Source organism: Leopardus geoffroyi, chromosome A1 (genome assembly GCF_018350155.1).
Source record: "Leopardus geoffroyi isolate Oge1 chromosome A1, O.geoffroyi_Oge1_pat1.0, whole genome shotgun sequence".
In the NCBI taxonomy this organism is placed as follows: Eukaryota; Metazoa; Chordata; class Mammalia; order Carnivora; family Felidae; genus Leopardus; species Leopardus geoffroyi.
In genome coordinates, this window is record NC_059326.1 from 82035537 (window position 1) to 82054540 (window position 19004).

The 19004-nt window shown below is 60.2% G+C and overlaps 2 protein-coding genes and 1 long non-coding RNA gene across 14 annotated transcripts in view; 2 read left to right on the forward strand and 1 right to left on the reverse strand.

Moving 5' to 3' along the window:
• MCF2L (MCF.2 cell line derived transforming sequence like) overlaps positions 1 to 6009 on the forward strand; it is a 133080-nt gene extending 127071 nt beyond the window's left edge. For 8 of the 12 annotated variants that reach the window (XM_045482433.1, XM_045482432.1, XM_045482444.1 and 5 more), the window contains 5 exons: positions 89 to 163; positions 2570 to 2688; positions 3948 to 4060; positions 4148 to 4251; positions 4362 to 6009. In XM_045482433.1, coding sequence (XP_045338389.1) covers positions 89 to 163; positions 2570 to 2688; positions 3948 to 4060; positions 4148 to 4251; positions 4362 to 4447 — 497 coding nt within the window. In that variant the 3' untranslated portion in view covers positions 4448 to 6009. The remainder of the gene's footprint in view (positions 1 to 88; positions 164 to 2569; positions 2689 to 3947; positions 4061 to 4147; positions 4252 to 4361) is intronic. The other 4 variants (XM_045482438.1, XM_045482434.1, XM_045482442.1 and 1 more) reach the window with 2 other exon arrangements.
• Positions 6010 to 6018: 9 nt separating this feature from the next.
• LOC123600296 lies at positions 6019 to 8425 on the reverse strand. The gene is made up of 2 exons (XR_006713646.1): positions 8256 to 8425; positions 6019 to 6510 (listed from the first exon to the last, which is right to left on the reverse strand). It is a non-coding gene; the product is annotated as an uncharacterized LOC123600296 (long non-coding RNA).
• Positions 8426 to 8508: 83 nt separating this feature from the next.
• Positions 8509 to 17257, forward strand: F7 (coagulation factor VII). Its single transcript, XM_045482445.1, has 8 exons — positions 8509 to 8641; positions 9928 to 10088; positions 11365 to 11389; positions 11597 to 11710; positions 13324 to 13464; positions 14448 to 14557; positions 16024 to 16147; positions 16619 to 17257. Exons 1-8 carry the CDS (start codon positions 8572 to 8574, stop codon positions 17212 to 17214), a joined length of 1341 nt encoding a protein of 446 aa, XP_045338401.1. The 5' UTR covers positions 8509 to 8571; the 3' UTR covers positions 17215 to 17257.
• Positions 17258 to 19004: the final 1747 nt, after the last annotated feature.

Sequence of the window (19004 nt, forward strand, 5' to 3'; positions counted from 1 at the left end):
CCGCGTGAACACTGCTCCGCACACCCCCCACGCCCTGCTTGCAGCCCCTCACTCTCCTGTCTGTTTTTGCCTCTTCCTTCTTCCGCAGCTTCTCCTACCAGTCCTGGCAAAAAAGCTAAGCGACATGAAGTAAAGAGTGATCCAACGCCTTTTGGTTTACGAGGTAGAGTGGCTCAGCCTTGTGACGTAGCCTGCCGTCCGTGTCCCCATGTGGCTAGGGACGCTGTCTGCCTGGCCGGGGCTCACCCCCCCAGGACGCAGATCACGATAGGTCTCTACCAGCCAGATGCAAATGCCTTGTTTTCTTCAAAAGCATGACGCTCTGGCGACAGATCTGTGATGACATCGCCCTTCTCAGCTGGACTCCTGCTGGGTCTGCCCAGAACCAACCCCCTTAGGGGCTGCCGACACCTGGCCGGCATTCGGGTTGGGCTGTTTCTTGGTGGCTGTGAGGCCGTAGGCCTCCCCCGTCCAGGGCGCCCACCCATCCCCTGTTTCTTGGTGGGAGAAGCCGACAGGATCTTGTCAACTGACCATCTTGCAGGGAGATGACCAGTAGTACAGACAGAGGGGGCCAAGCTCCGTCTTGGAACTCGGGCCATTTCTTGCCCCCTCATATCACGAGGGTAAAGTGCAGCCCCCAAAACCTGAAGATCCTCTGGCCCAGGCTGAGGGGCTGAGGTTCTCAGGAAGGATTTCACTTTGTGAACCACCTTGAGTTTTCCAGCAACTGTGAAGGTTCCCAGGGGCACCGGCTGCGGCTCTCCAGCATCCCCGGGGCAAGAGCTCGGAGGCCAGGGGCCTTGGCCCACCCTCTCGGCCTTCACAGGGATGCGCAGTGCCCCAGGGCCTGGGACAGGAGTCATTTCTGCCCTGACAGCCTCATTTCCTACCTCACACCTGGAGACACCTGAGCACTGCCCTGGCTGAGTTCCCTTGGGCAGGAAGCTGGGGGGCTTCAGCCTCGCCCACGGCCACCCGCCCATGGTTCCTACCGCCTTTCAGCCAAGTTGTGTCTCCTCCCGTGACAGGAAGATGAAGCAGCCTCGTGAGGTCACAGTGGACGTGACCTGAGTGCAGCGCCTGGGGCCCAACTGCTAGCCCCCCTTCACACCCTCCCCCTGCTCCCTATTGCCCATCCCACGCACCCCCCCCCACCCCGAAGAAGGTGACAGCGCACACGGGTCTCCTGGGGAGGCAGGTGACAGCACGCACGGGTCTCCTGGGCATTCTTGCACATACTTAGCAGCTTGCCCCCTGAAAAGAGTCATCTTCCCAATGTTTTACTCAATGCCGCTGTCAGGAACTATTTTGCAGAGGAGGGAGGGGACTCCACTCACCATTACCTGGGCCTGATGTCCTACACACTCACCCACACGTGCGCAGATCAAGTGGGTTGGTGACACTTAGCTTCCCTCTTGGGCCTCGGTACTTTCCTGTCTACCCCCCCGTCACACAGTCTTGACCTGGGTGAGCCTGGTAAAAAGGCTTCCAGAGAGGCTGCTTGTCCCCACAGAGGCGAGCGAGCCCTTTGCACGCACCTGCTGTGACTCCCTCACATGCCTCAGCCTGTCGTCCTCAGGGAGGGCACGCCTCCTGCCACCCCACGTGTAATCTGGAACTGGTGTGCCCCGCCCGCAGCCAGTAAGCAGCCTTCTCTCCCAGACCCGCTTGCCTCTTGCTGCACAGCCATGGGACACATGGCCTGATGTTTCAGACTGTCACCTAGTGCCAGCATCCCTGTGTTTGTTCAGAACCCGGAATCCGACATCTCCTGTCTCCCCACAACTTACTTGCATTCTCCCCCAAATTTCCCCCAAATGGGAAATACAGGTGCTACTCTTTGGGCCTACAAGGCAGTGGAAACGCTGATGAAGGGATGTGTGCGCATTTTATAAAGTCCCCAGAAAGATCTCTCTCCGCGTTTGCTGGCCCAGCCGAGCTCCGCGGCTGGAGCTCACACAGGCAGGCGGCCTGGCCTGGAATCCCAGCCTCACCACGTGGCCACGGGGGCTCAGCGGCCCTGTTAGCTTCCGTGTGCGGCGTCTGCTGGCCTGCGTCACAGCGCCCCTACCTCGTGGGCTAAGGGCCAGGACGGGCCGGCACAGGGCACGCGCGGCAAGCCTCAGCCCTTGTGTGAGGGGCGGCCCCCCAGGCGGTGGGCCGGGTGTTCACCCTCCAAGCGCTAACTGCAAACTCCTTCCCTTTGGTGGCATTTGCTCCAACACAGCGGGATGGCAACGTCCCAGGCTAGTGGTTACTCAGGATCTCTGTGCTCCCCCGGGGCCACATGCAGGGGCAAAGCGGCAGGGCCTAAGGGACCACCTCCCTGAGGGGCTGGGGTTCACTGTGTCCCCCCGGCTGGCGATGGAAGCAGGTGCCCGGGCCCCGGCCCCCTGGACTGTGCATGGCTGAAGCACCCGTGTCAGCAGCGTGCCCCAGTCTGCGCTGCGTCCCACCGGAAGGTCTTGGCTGGCTCCTGGGAAGGGGGCACATGCGGGTGGTGGGAACTGCACAGACCCCCTTCACACAGTGAGGGTGGTCCTCACTGCGGCCCGCTCTCTCTCAGGTTGGAGCAAAACGTCTCACCCCTCAGAGGCCCCTGAGGACGACGGCTGGTCGAGTGCTGAGGAGCTGATCAATTCCTCGGATGCGGAGGAGGAGGGCAGAGTGGGCCCCAGGAAGCTGGTAACCTTGGGTCCCACTGGGCGTTCAGCCTGGCCCCACTGGCCCCTGGGCAGGAGAGCTTCAGAGCACGACCTTACCAGTGCCCCGCACTCGTGGCTGCTGCGGGCACATGTTAGGTGCCAGGGCCCCCTGGGGTTGTGCGCCCGCCCACCTCCATCGTCCGACCAGCCTGTTTCAGAGGGAACAGTGCACACACCTGACTTGCCCTCCAAATAAGTAGACTGTTCTGAGGAGCCGCTGTAAAGCGATGCCTTCAGCTCTTACTTTCTAGAGAACTGAACTGCTTTCAGTATGGATTTGCATTCTTTTTTTTTTTTTTTTAACTTTTTTTAATGTTTATTTTTGAGAGAGAGCAAGCTAGAATAAGCAGGGGAGGGTCAGAGAGAGAGAGAGACACGGAATCCGAAGCAGGCTCCAGGCTCTAAGCTCTCAGCACAAAGCCCCACGCAGGGCTCGAACCCACAAACCATTAGACCATGACCTGAGCTGAAGTCAGACGCTCAACCCACTGAGCCACCCCAGATTTGCATTTGAAACAAGGTCCTTTAACACAGCGGCAAGGAGAAGCTATTCACATATTAAATCATTAGAGTCGGGTGACACTAACAGATGCTTGGGGCACTCCATGCTGCCCTGGTCCTAGCTTCAGAGCTTTGTCCATGTGTACGTGTCAAACGTGGAGCACGGACTGGGTACCAGGCACTGTGGAGGCACAAAAGACAAAGCAGAGAACAAAATAGACAAGACTCTCCACTCTCACAGGGAAGCAAAATAAAAGGTAGTGAATATGGAGCATACTAGGCGAGGATGACTGCCGTTTCAGATGGGAGGCCCGGGGACAGGAGGGCGCTCCAGGAAGAAGGAGCAGCATGTGCAAAGGCCCTGGGGCAGGCCCTGGGGCACTATGTTTGTAGTGTTTGAGGCCGGCTGCAGCAGAGGGGGCAGCCAGACCACCAAGAGTGGGCCAAGGGCACTTTGCACGTTAGTTAGGATTTTTAACATGGTCACGGTGAGAGACCTCTGGCATCCGCTTACGATTAGGAGCTCTTCCCAACTTAAGGTGACAGTCACATGAGAAGCCTGACAAACAGCAGGGCCCTGACAAAATACTCATTGTCTGTCTCCTGTTGGATGCTGGAAGCCCATCTGGGACCTTGCCTGCTCCTGCTACGGCCTCACTCTGCGCTTGGGGTGGGTGGGGGGAGGTGTGTGGATAGGGCGGACTGTGCTGTTTGATGCACTGTGTCCTGTGCCACCAGGTTCCAGGGAAGTACACGGTTGTGCTGGGCGATGAGAAGGAAAGCCCTGAAGCGCTTGCCGTGAGAAGCGGAGACGTGGTGGAGGTGGTCCAGGAGGGTGATGAGGGCCTTTGGTAAGACGTCGCCGGTGGTGGGCTCAGGCCCAAGACCCTGGGGCAGGCCCGCGGCTGGAGCCCCTGACCCGCCCCCGCTCCTTCCAGGTATGTCAGGAACCTGACCTCCAGCAAGGAGAGCTGGGTGCCGGCCAGCAGCCTCTCCACGCTCCTCGGCACGTCGGGCTCAGCTCAGTGCCTGAGCAGCTCAGGTAAGACCCCCGTGCCGTGCTGGCTGCGACTCGAGCCCGCGGGGTCCGCGGCCTCGAGCTCGGGCGTGCAGACGCGAAGCCGCAGCCGTTCTCGCCTGGTTTTCCCGCAGAGTCCAGTGCAGGCTCCGCCCTGCTGAGCGCCTCGTCCAGCTGCAGCGAGAGCTGCGGGGCCCCCCTCTCAGACCTGCAGGGGTAGCGCCGGGCCGCGCAGGATGGCAGCCTGCGGACCTCTAAGTGTTCCTTTGCTTGGGCTTGCTTAGTTTGGTGAGGGACGGTGCTCTAAGACCCTGGGAAAGGAGGACCCTGGCAAGACCCGGAAGAGGAGCCGCCCGCTGCCCACGAGACTTGGCGGTGCAGACACAGGGGCACGCAGAGGAAAGGTTCTGGAAGATTCTGTCCTCCGGCCTTCAAGCCAGGACCCCCCTGACGAAGGTGGAGAAGTCAGCTCCACGGGAAGATGGCGGCACACCGAGTTTCCCCGCAGAACCAGGATGGATGGAGGGCTGTGGGGCAGCAGAGCAAACATGTGGCAGGTGCCATGGGGCTGTCGTCCACCTCCACCGGGCTGCGGTGGGGAGCCCATCCCGGCCACTCGGCTTCGGTTCCTGCCATATCTGGGCTGGTGCTTCCTGCAGGGATCAGCACGTTGTGGGAGGGACCGCTTCCCAAAGAAGTGGCCAACCTACTGACCCAACAGCTTGGTGGAGGACTTTTTGATTTTTACAAGAAAGCAGGGATTAATTCCATGGCCATTTTTTGTGGTACTTTGGCCGCTAATCTTTACCAAGAATCACTGTGTTTACATGAAATGACAATTTAATACTGTATTTGATACAAAACTATTTTCTGTTACTGGGGTTTACACTGCAGCGCGTTGTTTATACTGCTGGAGATTTGAGGGCTCTCTCTTGGGGACCAAAGCCCTCTCCAAGGCCGGCCTGGTCACCGGCGGTTGAAAACGCATCCCTCGATAAAATCCAGCAATGTTTCTACAAACAGGAGTAGTAGAAACCAAGGAGAGTCCTTTATCTGTGTAGGTTAATTTTCAAAAGAAAATTTAAACTATAATTTAAAATATTTAGTTTCTTTTCTACAAAAATGGGGAACTTGATTTTTTTAACTAGCTTCACTGAATTAGGATTTTTTATCGTTTTTAAAGAATACATAAAGATGCAGTTTCCGCGGGGTACCACCTGAACCGGTGCCCACACAGGGCTCAGTGAAAGCTCCAGCCCTGGCACCTGTGCCGGCCTCCGCTGCTGCCTCCCAGGCTCGGGCAAGTCCCCCTGAACTCAGAAACGTAAAGGTTGCAGAGCTCATCACTGAAATCGAGGCAGAACTGGAAAGAAAACTCTTCTGGTTTACCTTTTTGTGTTTCTCAAACAAACTCTGTTCTCCGGAAACACTTTGTGTATCTGGTGGGGGCGGATCTCTTTCTACGTGTGCTTACGTGGATGTGTGTGCATTGGTGTCCCGTGTTAGGGACGCACGCGGCCTCCGCGATGCTGGAAACCGTCACTTTACTGCCCTCCCTGAGTCCCGCGCCCACCGCAGCCTGCTCCCGGCCACACGCAAGCCCCCACCCTGGCCGCCCCGGCAGTGCGTTAGAGAAAACAGCCGTGCAAGACTCAGCAGCTTTCCTCATTGCCCCCCGATTTACTCAGTGCACTGACTGTGCAGAGACCGCCCCAGCCGCCTCGCCCAACAGCCCCCCACCATTGTAATCTCTTCCTCATAAAGGCACTTTAAAACCTCGTGTTTCAGTCATTGCTTTTTGTTTGGTTTGGGGTCTTTTTTTTTTTTATTGCTGATGTAAATGAAATTTAAAAAATCAGAGTTCTTTATTGTATGGATGGAGTTTGAATAAATATCAGCCCCTCTTGTTGTCTGCCTTCATCTGTAAAAAGCCCAGAATTCTGCTTATCGCGCTCAGCTACACGCAGCACTGCAAGCGCCGTTACAGGGGAGGCAGGTGGCGAGCAGGACCCAGACTGTGTCCCCTATGCTTCCCTTTGTCAGAAAATGATGGAAATAAAGTAAGCATATTGTGTCAACACTGTGAAGGTAACAAAAGAAATGCAGACTCCCAGTGCTGGGACATTGGGGTCCGGTGGCGGAAGGGATGTGGTGGGGAGGGAAGCGTGATGGGCGGAAGCAGGAATCTGGAAGAGCAGCCGGGAACCACTCTCTCCCACGACGCTGGAATCGTGCTAGGCTGACCTGCCAGGAGGGGATCAAATCAGATGCATCACATAATTCCTGAAAGACACCATCAAACAAGATCACACAAGGGCTGGAAGAAAAGACAAGAACAGAGACTAACAACCCCTGACCTCCCAGGAGCCCCTCCCACAGACCTGAGGGCTGTGCCCCAGAGGCAGGTATACTGTTGGGGTTGTCCACTGGAGCGCCTGTCCCCCAGTCCAAGTGGAAGGCGTGGCCATGAGCGGAGGGTCGGGGAGGGGGCCGCTGTTCACACGGGGCTACGCAGGCTGGCCCTCTGCACTCAGCCACCCTGTCCTCCTCCCCTCGCCCCTCCTGGCCCCGGGGTCTGGGGTAGGACTGCTCGGTACCATGCTTGGTGGTCTTTCATGAAGAAAAAGCCACTTGGAAGCGTCAGTGGGGAAGCGGTGCCTCAGCCACGACCCCACTGGCCTGTGCTGTCCCCCACCTCCCCAGAGGACCCTGGGACTCGAAGGCTTCAGTCCAGCACATGTCCCAAATCCAGGCTACCTGGCAGCTCACCCACGGGAATCCCATTTCCCTGCAGCTTTGGGCAGTCGGAGGAGGAGCGTCCCTCCCCCATGCCTTCTGGCCAGTCGCCCACTGAGCCCACGGCCAGACACTCCTCACGCTGCTCTGAGAACAGCCCAGCCGCGGCCCCGCTCAAGGGGAAGCATAGGCATCTGCTGACGGTGTCCCCAGGATGCAGTCTTGCTCAGAAGCAGGACCCTTGCCGGTAGAATTGGTTATGATGAGTCACACTGGAGTGGGGGCCCTGACCCACGGGTAGTGTCTCTGTAAGGAGAGTTAGATCGGGACACACACCCAGGCCGACTGCAGGTGGGGCACAGAGGCCCCCAGAACTCCCCAGTGGGAAGGGGCAGGCAGGCCCTCCCCCGGAGCCTCCAGAGACAGCAGGGCCCGGCACAGACACCGTGCCCAAGGGCCTGTGGCCTCCAGAGCTGGCACAGGATAGATTTCCGGTACGGTAAGCCCCGCGTGTGCAGCCCTGTCATGGGGCCACCAGGAGTCAGGAAAGTGCTGAGCTCAAGGGCGGCTCCCCTGCAGCCTTTGAGAGCAGGGCTCACGGGTGCTGCGTGTGGACCGACACGGGACCGACAGCACCTCCACCTGCTCGGGCAAGACGTTCGCCAGATTTAGGGGCAGAGGCTCAAGGCTGAAACGCTTCTCCCCAAGCTGGGAGGAAACGGAGCCAGGACTGCCAGGCCATCCAGAGAATCCCCAGAAGGTGCGGCAGAAAGGGGGGGGGGGTCTCTCCCCCACCAACAACAGACTCCCAAGCAGCCAGCAATCGTAACCATTAGTAACACCTGAGGTGATCAACAAAACATGTTCTCTGCAGAGACTGACTCTCCCACTTGGGGAGTGGAGCTGGGACCCCGCCTGCAACAGCTGGGCCGTGTGGCTCCCACGCACGGGAGAGGAGCAGAGCGGGCGTCCCCAGTCTCCACCATTTGCAGAAAGGATATTTCAGAGGGTCGAGGCCAGACCCCACTGGAGGCTGGACGCCCACGTGAGCCTTGTTGGGGTGACTGACGATGTCCGAGGGCCCAGGATGGTCCAGGTCAGCACAGAAGCCGGGCAACCAAGACGGTTGGTCACTGCGGCTTGCGGCCTGGGCCCAAGAGGGCCCGGAGGGACACAGAGCAGGGGGTTCAGCTTGGGGCAGGTGCCCCAGGGCAATGAGGCCCTGTGTGAGTCTCCACCCACACCGAAGATCCACTCTCCTGTCCCCAGAGTTACTCTGCAGGCACACCTACCACCAGCTTGGATCTGTTTCCCAACTGCGGCCCTAAGTCCCCAGGGCTTCAGATTCTCAACCGCATTTCAGGCGCACGCGCCAGGTACACATCCCGACACAGACGCTTCCGAGAGGGAACCCCTACTTCACGGTCACAGCTGTGCGGTGGGTACAGACAGCGTCTTCCTGTCCCCGGCGTCCCCCGCACGCCCCGCCCCTGGGTTTGGGAGGCCAGGCCTCCCTCCCCGCCCTTCATCCCAGCTTGGAGGCCGGGACTTTGCCCGCCTTCCCAGCACGCCTGGAATGTCAACAGACCGTGTGACACAGTCCTCGCCATGGTGTCTGGGTCCCGCGGGCTGGCCCTCCTCTGCTCTCTGCTCGGCCTGCAGGCATCTCTGGCCGCAGGTATGTCAAGGTGTAGGGTCCCCTGTAAACGCTGTGTGAGGGGCTGCGGGAGGTTGGTGACCACCTTTCTGGTCGGCACTCCTGTCCCCCCGGGGTGCTTGCTGGCGGCTCCCATGTGATCTGCACACAGAGTCAGGGCTCGAGTGCGAGGGGGTATGTCCCCTCCCGTTCTTGGTTGGCCAGCGCCAGGGACAGGGTGGGGACCCTGGACTGCACATTTCTGTGACCGCAGCCACCCTCCCTGCCACTACTGCGCCAACGGGCCTAGCTAGGAGGACAGCGGGACACTATAAGCTGTCCTCCTTGTGACTTGTCACTACCGCGGGGTGGCCTTGGTGGAGACAGCAGACACTGCCCCCCCCCCAAGCAGCCAGCCTGCGATGGCATGGGCGCCGGCCAGATTCCTGCAGGAGCCCAGGGGACAGCGCAGGCTCCTGGGAAAGACAGCGGAGTGGGAGGGCGGGAAGATGCGGCGGTGGCCAGATTCCCCCGGTAACCACCAGAGGTAACTGGTTCCCCGAGAACTTTGGTTCACATCTGCTGCCCCCTGAGGGTCACCCAGGCAGGTCTCCACCCGCCCCTCCATTTGAGGGTTCCCTCAACCTCTCCCTCCAGACCAGGGGCTCCGCAGGAATACAGACACTGTCACTGTCAAGAACACATGGGGTCTCCCTCCACCTGGGCGGCACGGGGCTGCCCCTCCCCCTCCTGCCGCCCCATCCTCCCCTGCTGCTCACCTCTCTGTCACCTGCGCCCCCTCCCCAGGCCCCTGCGGCACCTTTATCCTAGCACTTTCGGTGAACGTCCCGGTGCAGGGACGCAGCCCGTGGCCTTTTGATTATGGAAGTTGACTGGACGCTTTGCAACAGAGTAACTTTTAATCTCCGGAGTTCATTTTCTATGTAGGCTCCTCCCACGAGTTACATAAGCATATGTATGTGCATATGTACATCTTATTTACAAAAGGGATTACACAGTACAGATTATCGTATCATCTTCTGGTTTCACTTAATATTGTATCTTCTTAAGCGTGTAGTTCACGCGACCGAGGACACCTTCACGCAGTGGCTCTGCCTGCTGTCGCCAGGCTGTCCTTGTGGCCGGGTTCGAGTGGCCGCCTCTGAGGACGTCCTTGGGATAAATCCTAGAAGTGAGGCGGCCGGCCCGGAGCGACCCCCCATAGCCGCTGTGTTTCCCGTTGCCTTACTCGGAGGGACACGAAGGTTCCGTGCGTCGGCGCCGTCTGGGCGTGGCCAGCGGCCAAGGGCTCACGGACGGTTCCTCAGTCTTCCTCACCCAGGAGGAGGCCCACGGCGTCCTGCGCAGGCACCGGCGCGCCAACTCGTTCCTGGAGGAGCTGAGGTCCGGCTCCCTGGAGCGTGAGTGCAGGGAGGAGCAATGCTCCTTTGAGGAGGCCCGGGAGATCTTCCAGAACGCCGAGAGGACGGTGAGTCCGCCCCCAGGGGGCGCCCACCGCGCTGCCCGGCGTCGCTCCGTCTCCCTACTCGGCGGTCGAGGGCCCCGCGCACCGTGTCGGGGTCACGTTCCTACAAGAAGGGCTCTCGGGGCCCCTGCAGCGCCCATGGACGGCGCCTCTCTGCGCGGGGCCCTCATTTCCAGCCGGAAAACACGCTTTGAAAAGCAGGCCCCGGGGGTGCCCTGCCTTCCCATGGACAGTGCCCTCCCCCGACCCCCCGTCCCCAAAGCGGCCCGAGCTCCGTGCAGGGGCTGCCGATGGAGCAGACGGCGGGGACGCTGGCCTGGGCCTCTCCCAGCAGCCCCCGCAGGCGCAGGCGGACACCTCGACGGCGGCTTCAGAGAGCAAACGTGTCGGGGCCGCTGCAGAGAGCCGCCCCACGGCTGTTTGCACGCTGGGAAAGGCGAGTGTCCACGCTGTCCCGCTCCACTCGGGGTGTGGCTATGAGGGGACAAACCCACACTTCTCCTCAAGGATCGTCTCACGCTCACAGGACACTCACCTCACACAGAACACTCGCCTCACACTCACAGGACACTCAGCTCACACTCACAGGACACACACTTTGTGTTCAAAGGACACCTGCCTCATTCTCGCAGGACACACGCCTCACACTCACAGGACACCTCACACCAAACAGGAAGTAGGACTATTTGAGGTGGAGGCTCACATGACCTTTTCCAGGTACAGTGAGGCTGGTCATTGCCTGCGTTTGTGCCCCACTTGGGTTTTCAAGGCATTTCCTACAGTTGTCTTATTTTATTCTTAGAGTAATCCTGTGAGTTTCAGTTTGCTTGCCCAGAACATTCCTCAAGAATCCGTATTATTGGAGCCTTTGCATCCATTAGCACCTTTTCCTCCTGTCGCCCTGTGTGTGGATGGTCGCCCATCACCAGAGAAGGAAACGGAGGCTCAGAGAGCACGTGTCTTGTCCCAGGGTCACATCTTGGAGGTGGTGGAAGTGGGGCAGAAACTCTGGAATTCTGAATCGGGACAGGGAAATTTGTGACGTCTGGTGGCCTTGGCCATCTGGGGTGGAGGGGCGGGATTAGGAAACACCCCCTCGCCCTGGGTGAACTCACCTCTTCTCCAGAGGAAAAGTCTGGCTTCCGGAGCCCACCGCAAAGGGCACCAGGCCAGAAGCCCCCGGACCACCTCACTTCACCCCAAGTCCCCCGTTCATTCTGTGGGGACCACAGATATTTGTCAATGTGTGTCTCACGCGGCTTCCTCTTTGTCCCCTCAGAAGCAGTTCTGGGTTTCTTACAACGGTGAGTAGGTGAACGGCCCATTTCGCCCCTGGCCAGCCTCCCCCACAGCTCCCCGACCCTGGGTCGCCCCTGCCCGCCGGCCTCCCCCTCAGTGCTCTGAACCTGGGTCTCCCCTGCCTGCCGGCCTCCCCCATCAGCGCCCCGACCCTGGGTCGCCCCTGCCCGCCGGCCTCCCCCTCAGCGCTCTGACCCTGGGTCGCTTCACAGATGGGGACCAATGTGCCTCGAATCCGTGCCAGAACGGGGGTTCCTGTGAGGACCAGCTCCAGTCCTACATCTGCTTCTGCCTCGACAATTTCGAGGGCCGGAACTGTGAGACAAGTGAGGACCCCACAGTTTGCGGGCAGAGCCCCCACGAGGCTGATGGGCACGGCCGGGCCAGGTGGGGGCTGGGCCCCAGCCTCGGTGGGAAATGGGCTCGGTGACCGTGAGACACTTGGATCTGAGACCCTCGGGTGCTAATTCTTGATCGCCCCTTGTCTGCTTCTGGAAAATACAAACCCCTTGGGCTCCCAGTGCTGGGGAATTCGGATACACCTGGACGGGGCCCCGGGGAGGGCACGTTATCACTGCCCAGCATCCCACTGAGACAGTGAGTAAACTTCATCTTCCCTACTTGCTATTACGAAAGTGTGAACTATTTTTTCACCATTCTAATGTTGAAATACTGCGAGGTTGAGGGGTTCCTTGGGCCGTCTCAAGGTCAGTAATTGGCTGGGAGGACCCATAGCACTCTCTGAAGGCCAACATACTCAAAGTTACAGTGAAAGGCTACAGAGTGAAGTCAGCACGGAGACCAGTGTGAGCTTCCAGGTGTCCTCAGCAGTGGGGTCTTTCAGACAGTCTTCCTTTCTCCAAGAACAAGGTGTGACGAGACTTAGGGAGTATCACACTGAGCCTCCACGTCCAGGGGTCTTCTTGGGGCTCAGTCACATACACATGGCTGACCTCCCACATGGCTGGCCTTAGTCTCCAGCCCCTCCAGAGGTCGAGGTGATACCCCACCATGAATCACATTGTTACACCATCCAGTGTGGCCAAAGGCCCCCAAGGAAACATCATTCTTATCAGACAGATGGAATTAAATTAAAAGTGTCCAACTTAATCAGCAAGGGTGTGGCGGTCACCTCCCAGGAGCTGAGGGCAAAGGCAAATCTCTCTTTGGGTAACTTCAATCCTTTGCCACATGTGTACACTCTGATATTCAAGGAGCTCTTGTGGGCCACAGCCACCTTCTGCACTAAGCAAACCAGGGAGATTAAAGGAAAGACTAAGGAAGAGGCTTCTTGCCAGTTATCTGGGGCTACAAAGCCTCGGTGTCCTTGCCCAGCCCTTTATGCTCAGGAGCTCTGGTGTGAATCCCCCAGGAGCTTTGATGCTCAGGAGCCCTGGTGTGAATCCTCCAGGACCATGGTGCTCAGGAGCTCTGGTGTGACTTCACTTCCAGGCCAGGCCTTCCTGCTGGGGGCCCTCAACTGGCACAGAGAGCTAACCCCATCTCCCACATCCTAGCACTGCCCTTCAGAGAGGGTGAATGTTCCTTATCTCCATCTGTCCGAGCCAGTGGTCAGCCCCCACCAGTTCACTGGGACACCTGGGCCTGGCTATGGAACCATCTCATCTGCCTGGCCTCTTGCCAGCAGGTATCCAATTGCGGTGAACACTTTTACTGTCCCCAGGCCCTCCCCGGCTCCCACCGGCTGCTGGAAGGGGAGCATAGAGGCCCCATGTGTCAGCCCTATGTCCCAACTGGCTAAGCTGCTCAGACGTGAGACCACACACAACCCCAGGTCACCCTTCCGGATCGATCCAGAGCAGGCTGGGACCTGGCTGTCTCTGCAGCCAACAGCTAAGCACCGTTTTCATGCAGAATGAGGGCTGGCTCTCCCTGACTAGCACAGGCCCCTCTCAGTCTGTCCCCTTCCTGTCCTCAGACAAGAAGGACCAGCTGATCTGTATGAACGAGAACGGAGGCTGTGAGCAGTACTGCAGCGACCATGCAGAGACCAGGCGCTCTTGCCGGTGCCACGAGGGGTACGCGCTCCAAGACGACGGGGTGTCCTGCGCTCCCACAGGTAACGGTCCTCAGGGGCCAGCTCCGGGGGCTGTGTTCTGTTTTGTGCCCAACAAGCAGCCACCCATTCCTGTATGGCTGACAGATGACAAGGGTGAGTATCACTCACTGAACACCTACTACATGCTGACCACGCCTTGCCCACTCGAGAACAGGCCACAGCAGGAGCCGCTCCAGAGTGGCTGGTCAACCTGCCTGTCCAAGGCAGGTCCAGAGGAGCCAAGGGAGGCCCTGCCCGCCCCACCGCTGTCCTGTGGGGCACCCCATGGCCACACGTGGGGTCTGCACTGACTGTGGCACAGTCTGGATGCCACGTCTTTTTTTTTTTTTTTTTAACGTTTATTTATTTTGGAGACAGAGAGAGACAGAGCATGAACGGGGCAGGGTCAGAGAGAGGGAGACACAGAATCTGAAACAGGCTCCAGGCTCTGAGCAGTCAGCACAGAGCCCGACTCGGGGCTCGAAATCAAGGACCGCGAGATCATGACCTGAGCCGAAGTCGGACACTCAACCGACTGAGCCACCCAGGCACCCCAACCACATCTTTTTTTAAAAGGAGAGCACTTTGAGGAAAATGTAAATTTTCCCCAACCCGGTCTCAAACTAACACAGTCCCAGCAGCTCAGGTGCCCAGGCCTGTCTGTCCAGAGTGAAGTGGGCCCCACCCCCGCTAGTGCCTGAAGCTCAACCCCCACCTCTAAGCGGTGTCTCCGGGCCCGGGGACTTTACTGCGGAAACCAGAGGAGCCAGGTGAAAGTGCTGTGGCCCAAGGTCTGGTCAGCCTTTAGGAAAGCGTCCACCTCCTCAGACAGCACGTCGCTCCCCTGGGGCGACTGGCAGAACCCAGTTTCAACAGGGAGGCCCTCTGTCCCTGCAGAAGCAGCTCCCACAGGGGTGGGCCTGCCCTGCCAAGGGCGTGCCTGCAGGCCGTGGAGCCTGTCCCTCAGCAGCTGTCCCTCCAGCACGGACCCCTGTTTCCCACAGTGGAGTATCCGTGTGGAAGAATACCTGTTCTGGAAAAGAGAAATGGCCGCGACCCCCAAGGCCGAATTGTGGGTGGCAAGGTGTGCCCCAAAGGAGAATGTCCCTGGCAGGTGAGGCTCCAGGGCCCCTGGAGGGAAAACAGGAGGTCGGCCTCGGGACCCCGGCCCCTCGTCTCCTTCCACTTTGCTCCAAAGCCCACGCCTGCGCACTCACCTCCGTCCATCAGTCCGGGTGTCAGCACCCCCAGCAGCACCTGCCTTCTGGCTCTCCCCTCCCGTCTCTTCCCGTCTCCTCCTCGGGGCTGCTGCCTCTCTCCCCTCCACAGATGGGGGAGTCCAGGCCACTGGTGGCAGATGGCAAAGGCAGGATTTGAACCCGCCACTATCTGCCCCTGGAAACGGAGGCAGGGCAGGCTGTCCCTGCACGTGCTCAGGTGTGTGGGGCAGCCTGTGAGCCTGGTCCCTGTTGGAAATGCAGAGCCTCAGGCCCCCAGACCCGCTGGGCCAAAATCCACCTCTCACAAGAGCAGCACGCGTGCACTCGGGTTTCAGAGCCGGACCCAGTGGTCCTCCGGGCCCTGCACGTGGACACCCGAGTTGGACTGTTCAGAGTTGTTACCACACAAGAGCCTTGGAAGGGATGATGGTGGCTCACCAGTCCCCCTGGGCCTGACTCCGGGTCGGGGCAGCCCCAGTCCTCCAGCTTTGCTGCCATTTGGCCGCGTGCAGACCAGAAGCGGCATTTTTGGCTGAGCCAGTGGCCCCTCCCACCGGCCCAGCCCTGCCCCATCCCACCTGCCACAGGTGGGAGCAGGCGGTCGGGGCCTGCGTGGCACCTGTGCGGTCCCAGGCCCACTCCTCAGCTGGCAGGACCCGGGGTTTTGGTGTTCCGAGGATAACGTAAGCTAGACGCGTCCTAGCGGGACTGGTGTGTTGGCCAGAGTGCCCAGAACTGGCAGTGTGTGCGGCGGAGGGACCGCACGGGTGGGTCTCTGTTGTTTACAGCAGACAGCACCTGGGAGGGCTCTGTGCAGGGGGAGGGGGCTGCAGCATGCACGCGCCCCCAGGTCCTCAACCCCAGGAGAGAGGTGGGGAAACTGAGGCCCACTGAGATTCAGGCTCCAATCCAGCCGAACCACTACCCCAGGCCTCCTCTTGTGGCTGCGGCTGCAGAGCCAACATCAGCTCCTTCCGCCTGCCCGCGGTGGGAAAACCACTGCGGGGAAAAGGCCTGCACCCAAGCTACACTCAGGACCCGCTCAGCACCCTCCTTGCTTTTAGGGAGAAGAAAAGGAAGCATTTATGGGGCCCGCTGTGCACCAAGAATTGTGCCCGGTGCCGCGGCACGTGCCCTCTTCCCCCCTACACTTGGCCCGTCTTTGTGGACCAGTCTTGCCAGCTCCTGCTGGTGGTGCCAGGGATGCGCAGGGGAACTGGCACCCACGCCCCGTGGTCGGGCCAGTACCCGCAACCCCTGTTGCCTTAGCTGGCTGGGGAGACGGGCCGCGAGGGCCCTGGGTGCACGGGAAAGGCCCTCCCCACGGAGGGGTGACGCAAACTCTGCTGTGCCCGGCCAGGCTGCACTGAAGCTGGACGGCGTGCTGGTGTGTGGGGGCGCCCTGCTCGACGCTGCCTGGGTGGTCTCTGCAGCCCACTGCTTCGACAGAATCAGGAACTGGGAGAACCTGACGGTGGTGCTGGGTGAGTTTTGTGGATCCTCCACCTGCTGAGCGTGGCTGGTGAGCGAGACCTGCCACAAGACGAGTGCCTCCAAACAGAGAAGTGGGCAATGTCCGGGCGGACCCCGGTGCTGCAGGGTCCCACTGTGGCCACGGCCCCCCGGCCTCTCCACCCACGGAAAGTCACGGAGGTGTTGCTCTGCTCTACTCCCTTCTCACTTGGGCCAAGAGCCCCAGGGTTGCCTGGTGGGTGATGGGACCCCAAGCACCCCCAGGGAGGGTCTGGGAAGAACTGGGGGGATCCACCACCCCTCCTCACGTGCCCTCAGCACCCCCAGATTCACCCAGATTCGCCCTGATTCACACTCCACGAGGAGCCCTGTGGTGGCTGCCTGGGGGTGCCGCTCCGGCCAGCCTGGGACGGAACACAGGGCCCCTTCTGCCCCAGAAGCAGGCTGAGGGGTGGGGTATGAGCGGTGCCGGTCCCCCGCAGGCGAGCACGACCTCCGCAAGGAGGAGGGCGAGGAGCAGGAGCGGCACATTGCCCAGATCATCATCCCCGACAAGTACATCCCCCGCAAGACGAACCATGACATCGCCCTGCTGCGCCTGCGGACGCCCGTGGCCTTCACCAACCACGTCGTGCCCCTGTGTCTGCCCGAGAAGGCCTTCTCCGAGAGGACGCTGGCCTTCATCCGCTTCTCCACCGTCAGCGGCTGGGGCCAGCTGCTGGACAGGGGCATCACGGCCCTTAAGCTCATGGCCATCGACGTGCCCCGGGTGATGACCCAGGACTGCCAGGAGCAGTCACACAGGAAGGCGGGCTCTCCGGCAATCACCGAGAACATGTTCTGCGCCGGCTACCTAGACGGGAGCAAGGATGCCTGCAAGGGGGACAGCGGGGGCCCGCACGCCACCAAGTTCCAGGGCACCTGGTACCTGACAGGGATCGTCAGCTGGGGGGAGGGCTGTGCGGCCGAAGGTCACTTCGGGGTGTACACCAGGGTCTCCCAGTACATCGAGTGGCTGCGCAGGCTCATGAGCCAGAGCCCAACCTCGGGAGGCCTCCTCCGGGCCCCGCTGCCCTAGCCTCAGTGCAGGGCCACCCTAATAAAGCTGCCACTCGTCCCTGCTCTGTTCCAGAAACACCCTGCACTTCTGGAGTGGGGGAAGGGGGTGCAAAGCTGGCTGAGCAGGATGTGCCCGGGAGCACCGATGTGCCTGCCAGGGAGGGGACGCACTGTTTCCCAGGGGACCGTGCTCCCCTGACCACCGTTGTGGTGGTGCGTGTGCATGTCGGCATGCATACATTGGTGCCTACACATCGGCACACACACACCTGCATCCACACATCGGCGTGCTTACACTTGCGTGCTCACACTGGCACACACACCTGTGTCCACACATTGGCGTGCTCACACTTGCGTGCTCACATCTTTACGTTCCATTCCTGTCTTCTTGCACAAGCATGTCGCCCTCATTTCACGTACACGGGAAGCATCATCCATTCATCCTGGGGACTATCCTTCCAGATCTTTCTGTGTACGTAGCTTTGACCATAAAATGTGAGGCTGTCACCCTCCATATGGCGTTTGTCACTGGCCCACCCGTGAGCACACCTCTGGAGCGCCCTCCTGCCACCCTGGAGCGCCCGTCCTCACCCTGTTGAGGCCCTGCTTGTCCTGGAGCCACGCTTTCTCTCACGCTCACAGCACCCCAGAGATGGGCCTTCCTCCACCGAGGCTGTTTTCCAAAACCAAGAGCACGTCGGCAGGTTTTGGAGGCTGTGGTTCCCCAAACCCTACAGAACCGGGCATCCTCTTCCCGCCAAGGTCCCAGTCAACAACGGTCCTCAACGAGGGTCCCAGGGAAGCCCTGCCTGAGAGCCACCAGCTTCCTCAGTCCTGCCGCATCAGTGGGACCGGGGAAGGACCCAGTGAGTGACATTTTTATCAGATCCCTCAGGTGATCGTGGGGCCCGCTCGGCCTAAAGCCACACAGGCCATGGAGGAGGAAGAAACAAGCTGTCTGGTGGGGGAGGGAGATGACACAGAAGGCCCCCCCTAAACACGGCAAGGCGGGTAAGGGCCCTGCCCCCCACCAGACACATCCGCGGGTGGAGGGGGCAGACTGGTTGCCCCAAGCCTGGAATGCCAACGGTGCTCCACACGGGTGCATTTGGCACCGGACTTGCTGAGCTGAGGGATCAAGCCATATTTAGTGTAGAGTGAACCCAGGCCACCTGGTTTTGTCCAAGTGTCCTGGGACACGCCCGTTCCTTACATGGCATCCTCGGACAGAGATGGTCCGGCCAAAGAGACTATCTGCCCCTGGAGCTGGACGTGCTCACCATCTGGGCCTTTGCACAAGAGGTTCGCTGGCAGCCCAGCCGGCCGCCAGCCGGGGTCTCAGCAAGCGGACAGCTGTGCACCTAAGGAGACCCACCAGTGGGCGAGTGCAGCCCGCCTCATACTCCTGGCCAAGCCACCTCCTGCTCTGTGCCATAGCTCCTTGTCTTCGAAACAGGGGCCTCGGTGCTGGTGACCAGGATGGTCTGGAGCACGTAAGATGAGGGCCCTGGGAGAGCCCGCTGTGTCATGGACAGTAAAGCCGGTGTGCAAGCCTCTGGCATCCTCCCCACAGCTCGGGCTGCAGGTGCTGAGGGGAGTTTCCTGCGTGCAGAATCCAGGAGCTGCCAGGAGCCCTGCGCCCGGGGCACAGGAGCTGGCTGGCCCCATTTCCTGGACAGGAAAGAAGAGGATGGGCTGGCACACTCGGGCTTCTCTGGCTGTCAGGGGGAGACACAGGCCCCTGCCCGGTACAGCTGCCATGGCACGGGCGCCCGGTGACATCGGGACAGCCCCTAAAGGCTAACACGG

What these genes read in the sequence shown, in the direction of transcription:
- F7 (XM_045482445.1), top strand. Translation starts at nt 8,572, where the DNA reads ATGGTGTCTGGGTCCCGCGGGCTGGCCCTCCTCTGCTCTCTGCTCGGC. An exon ending in GTTCTGGGTTTCTTACAACG is followed by an intron (nt 11,390 to 11,596) that starts GTGAGTAGGTGA and finishes GTCGCTTCACAG; the next exon opens with ATGGGGACCAATGTGCCTCG. An exon ending in AAGGAGAATGTCCCTGGCAG is followed by an intron (nt 14,558 to 16,023) that starts GTGAGGCTCCAG and finishes GTGCCCGGCCAG; the next exon opens with GCTGCACTGAAGCTGGACGG.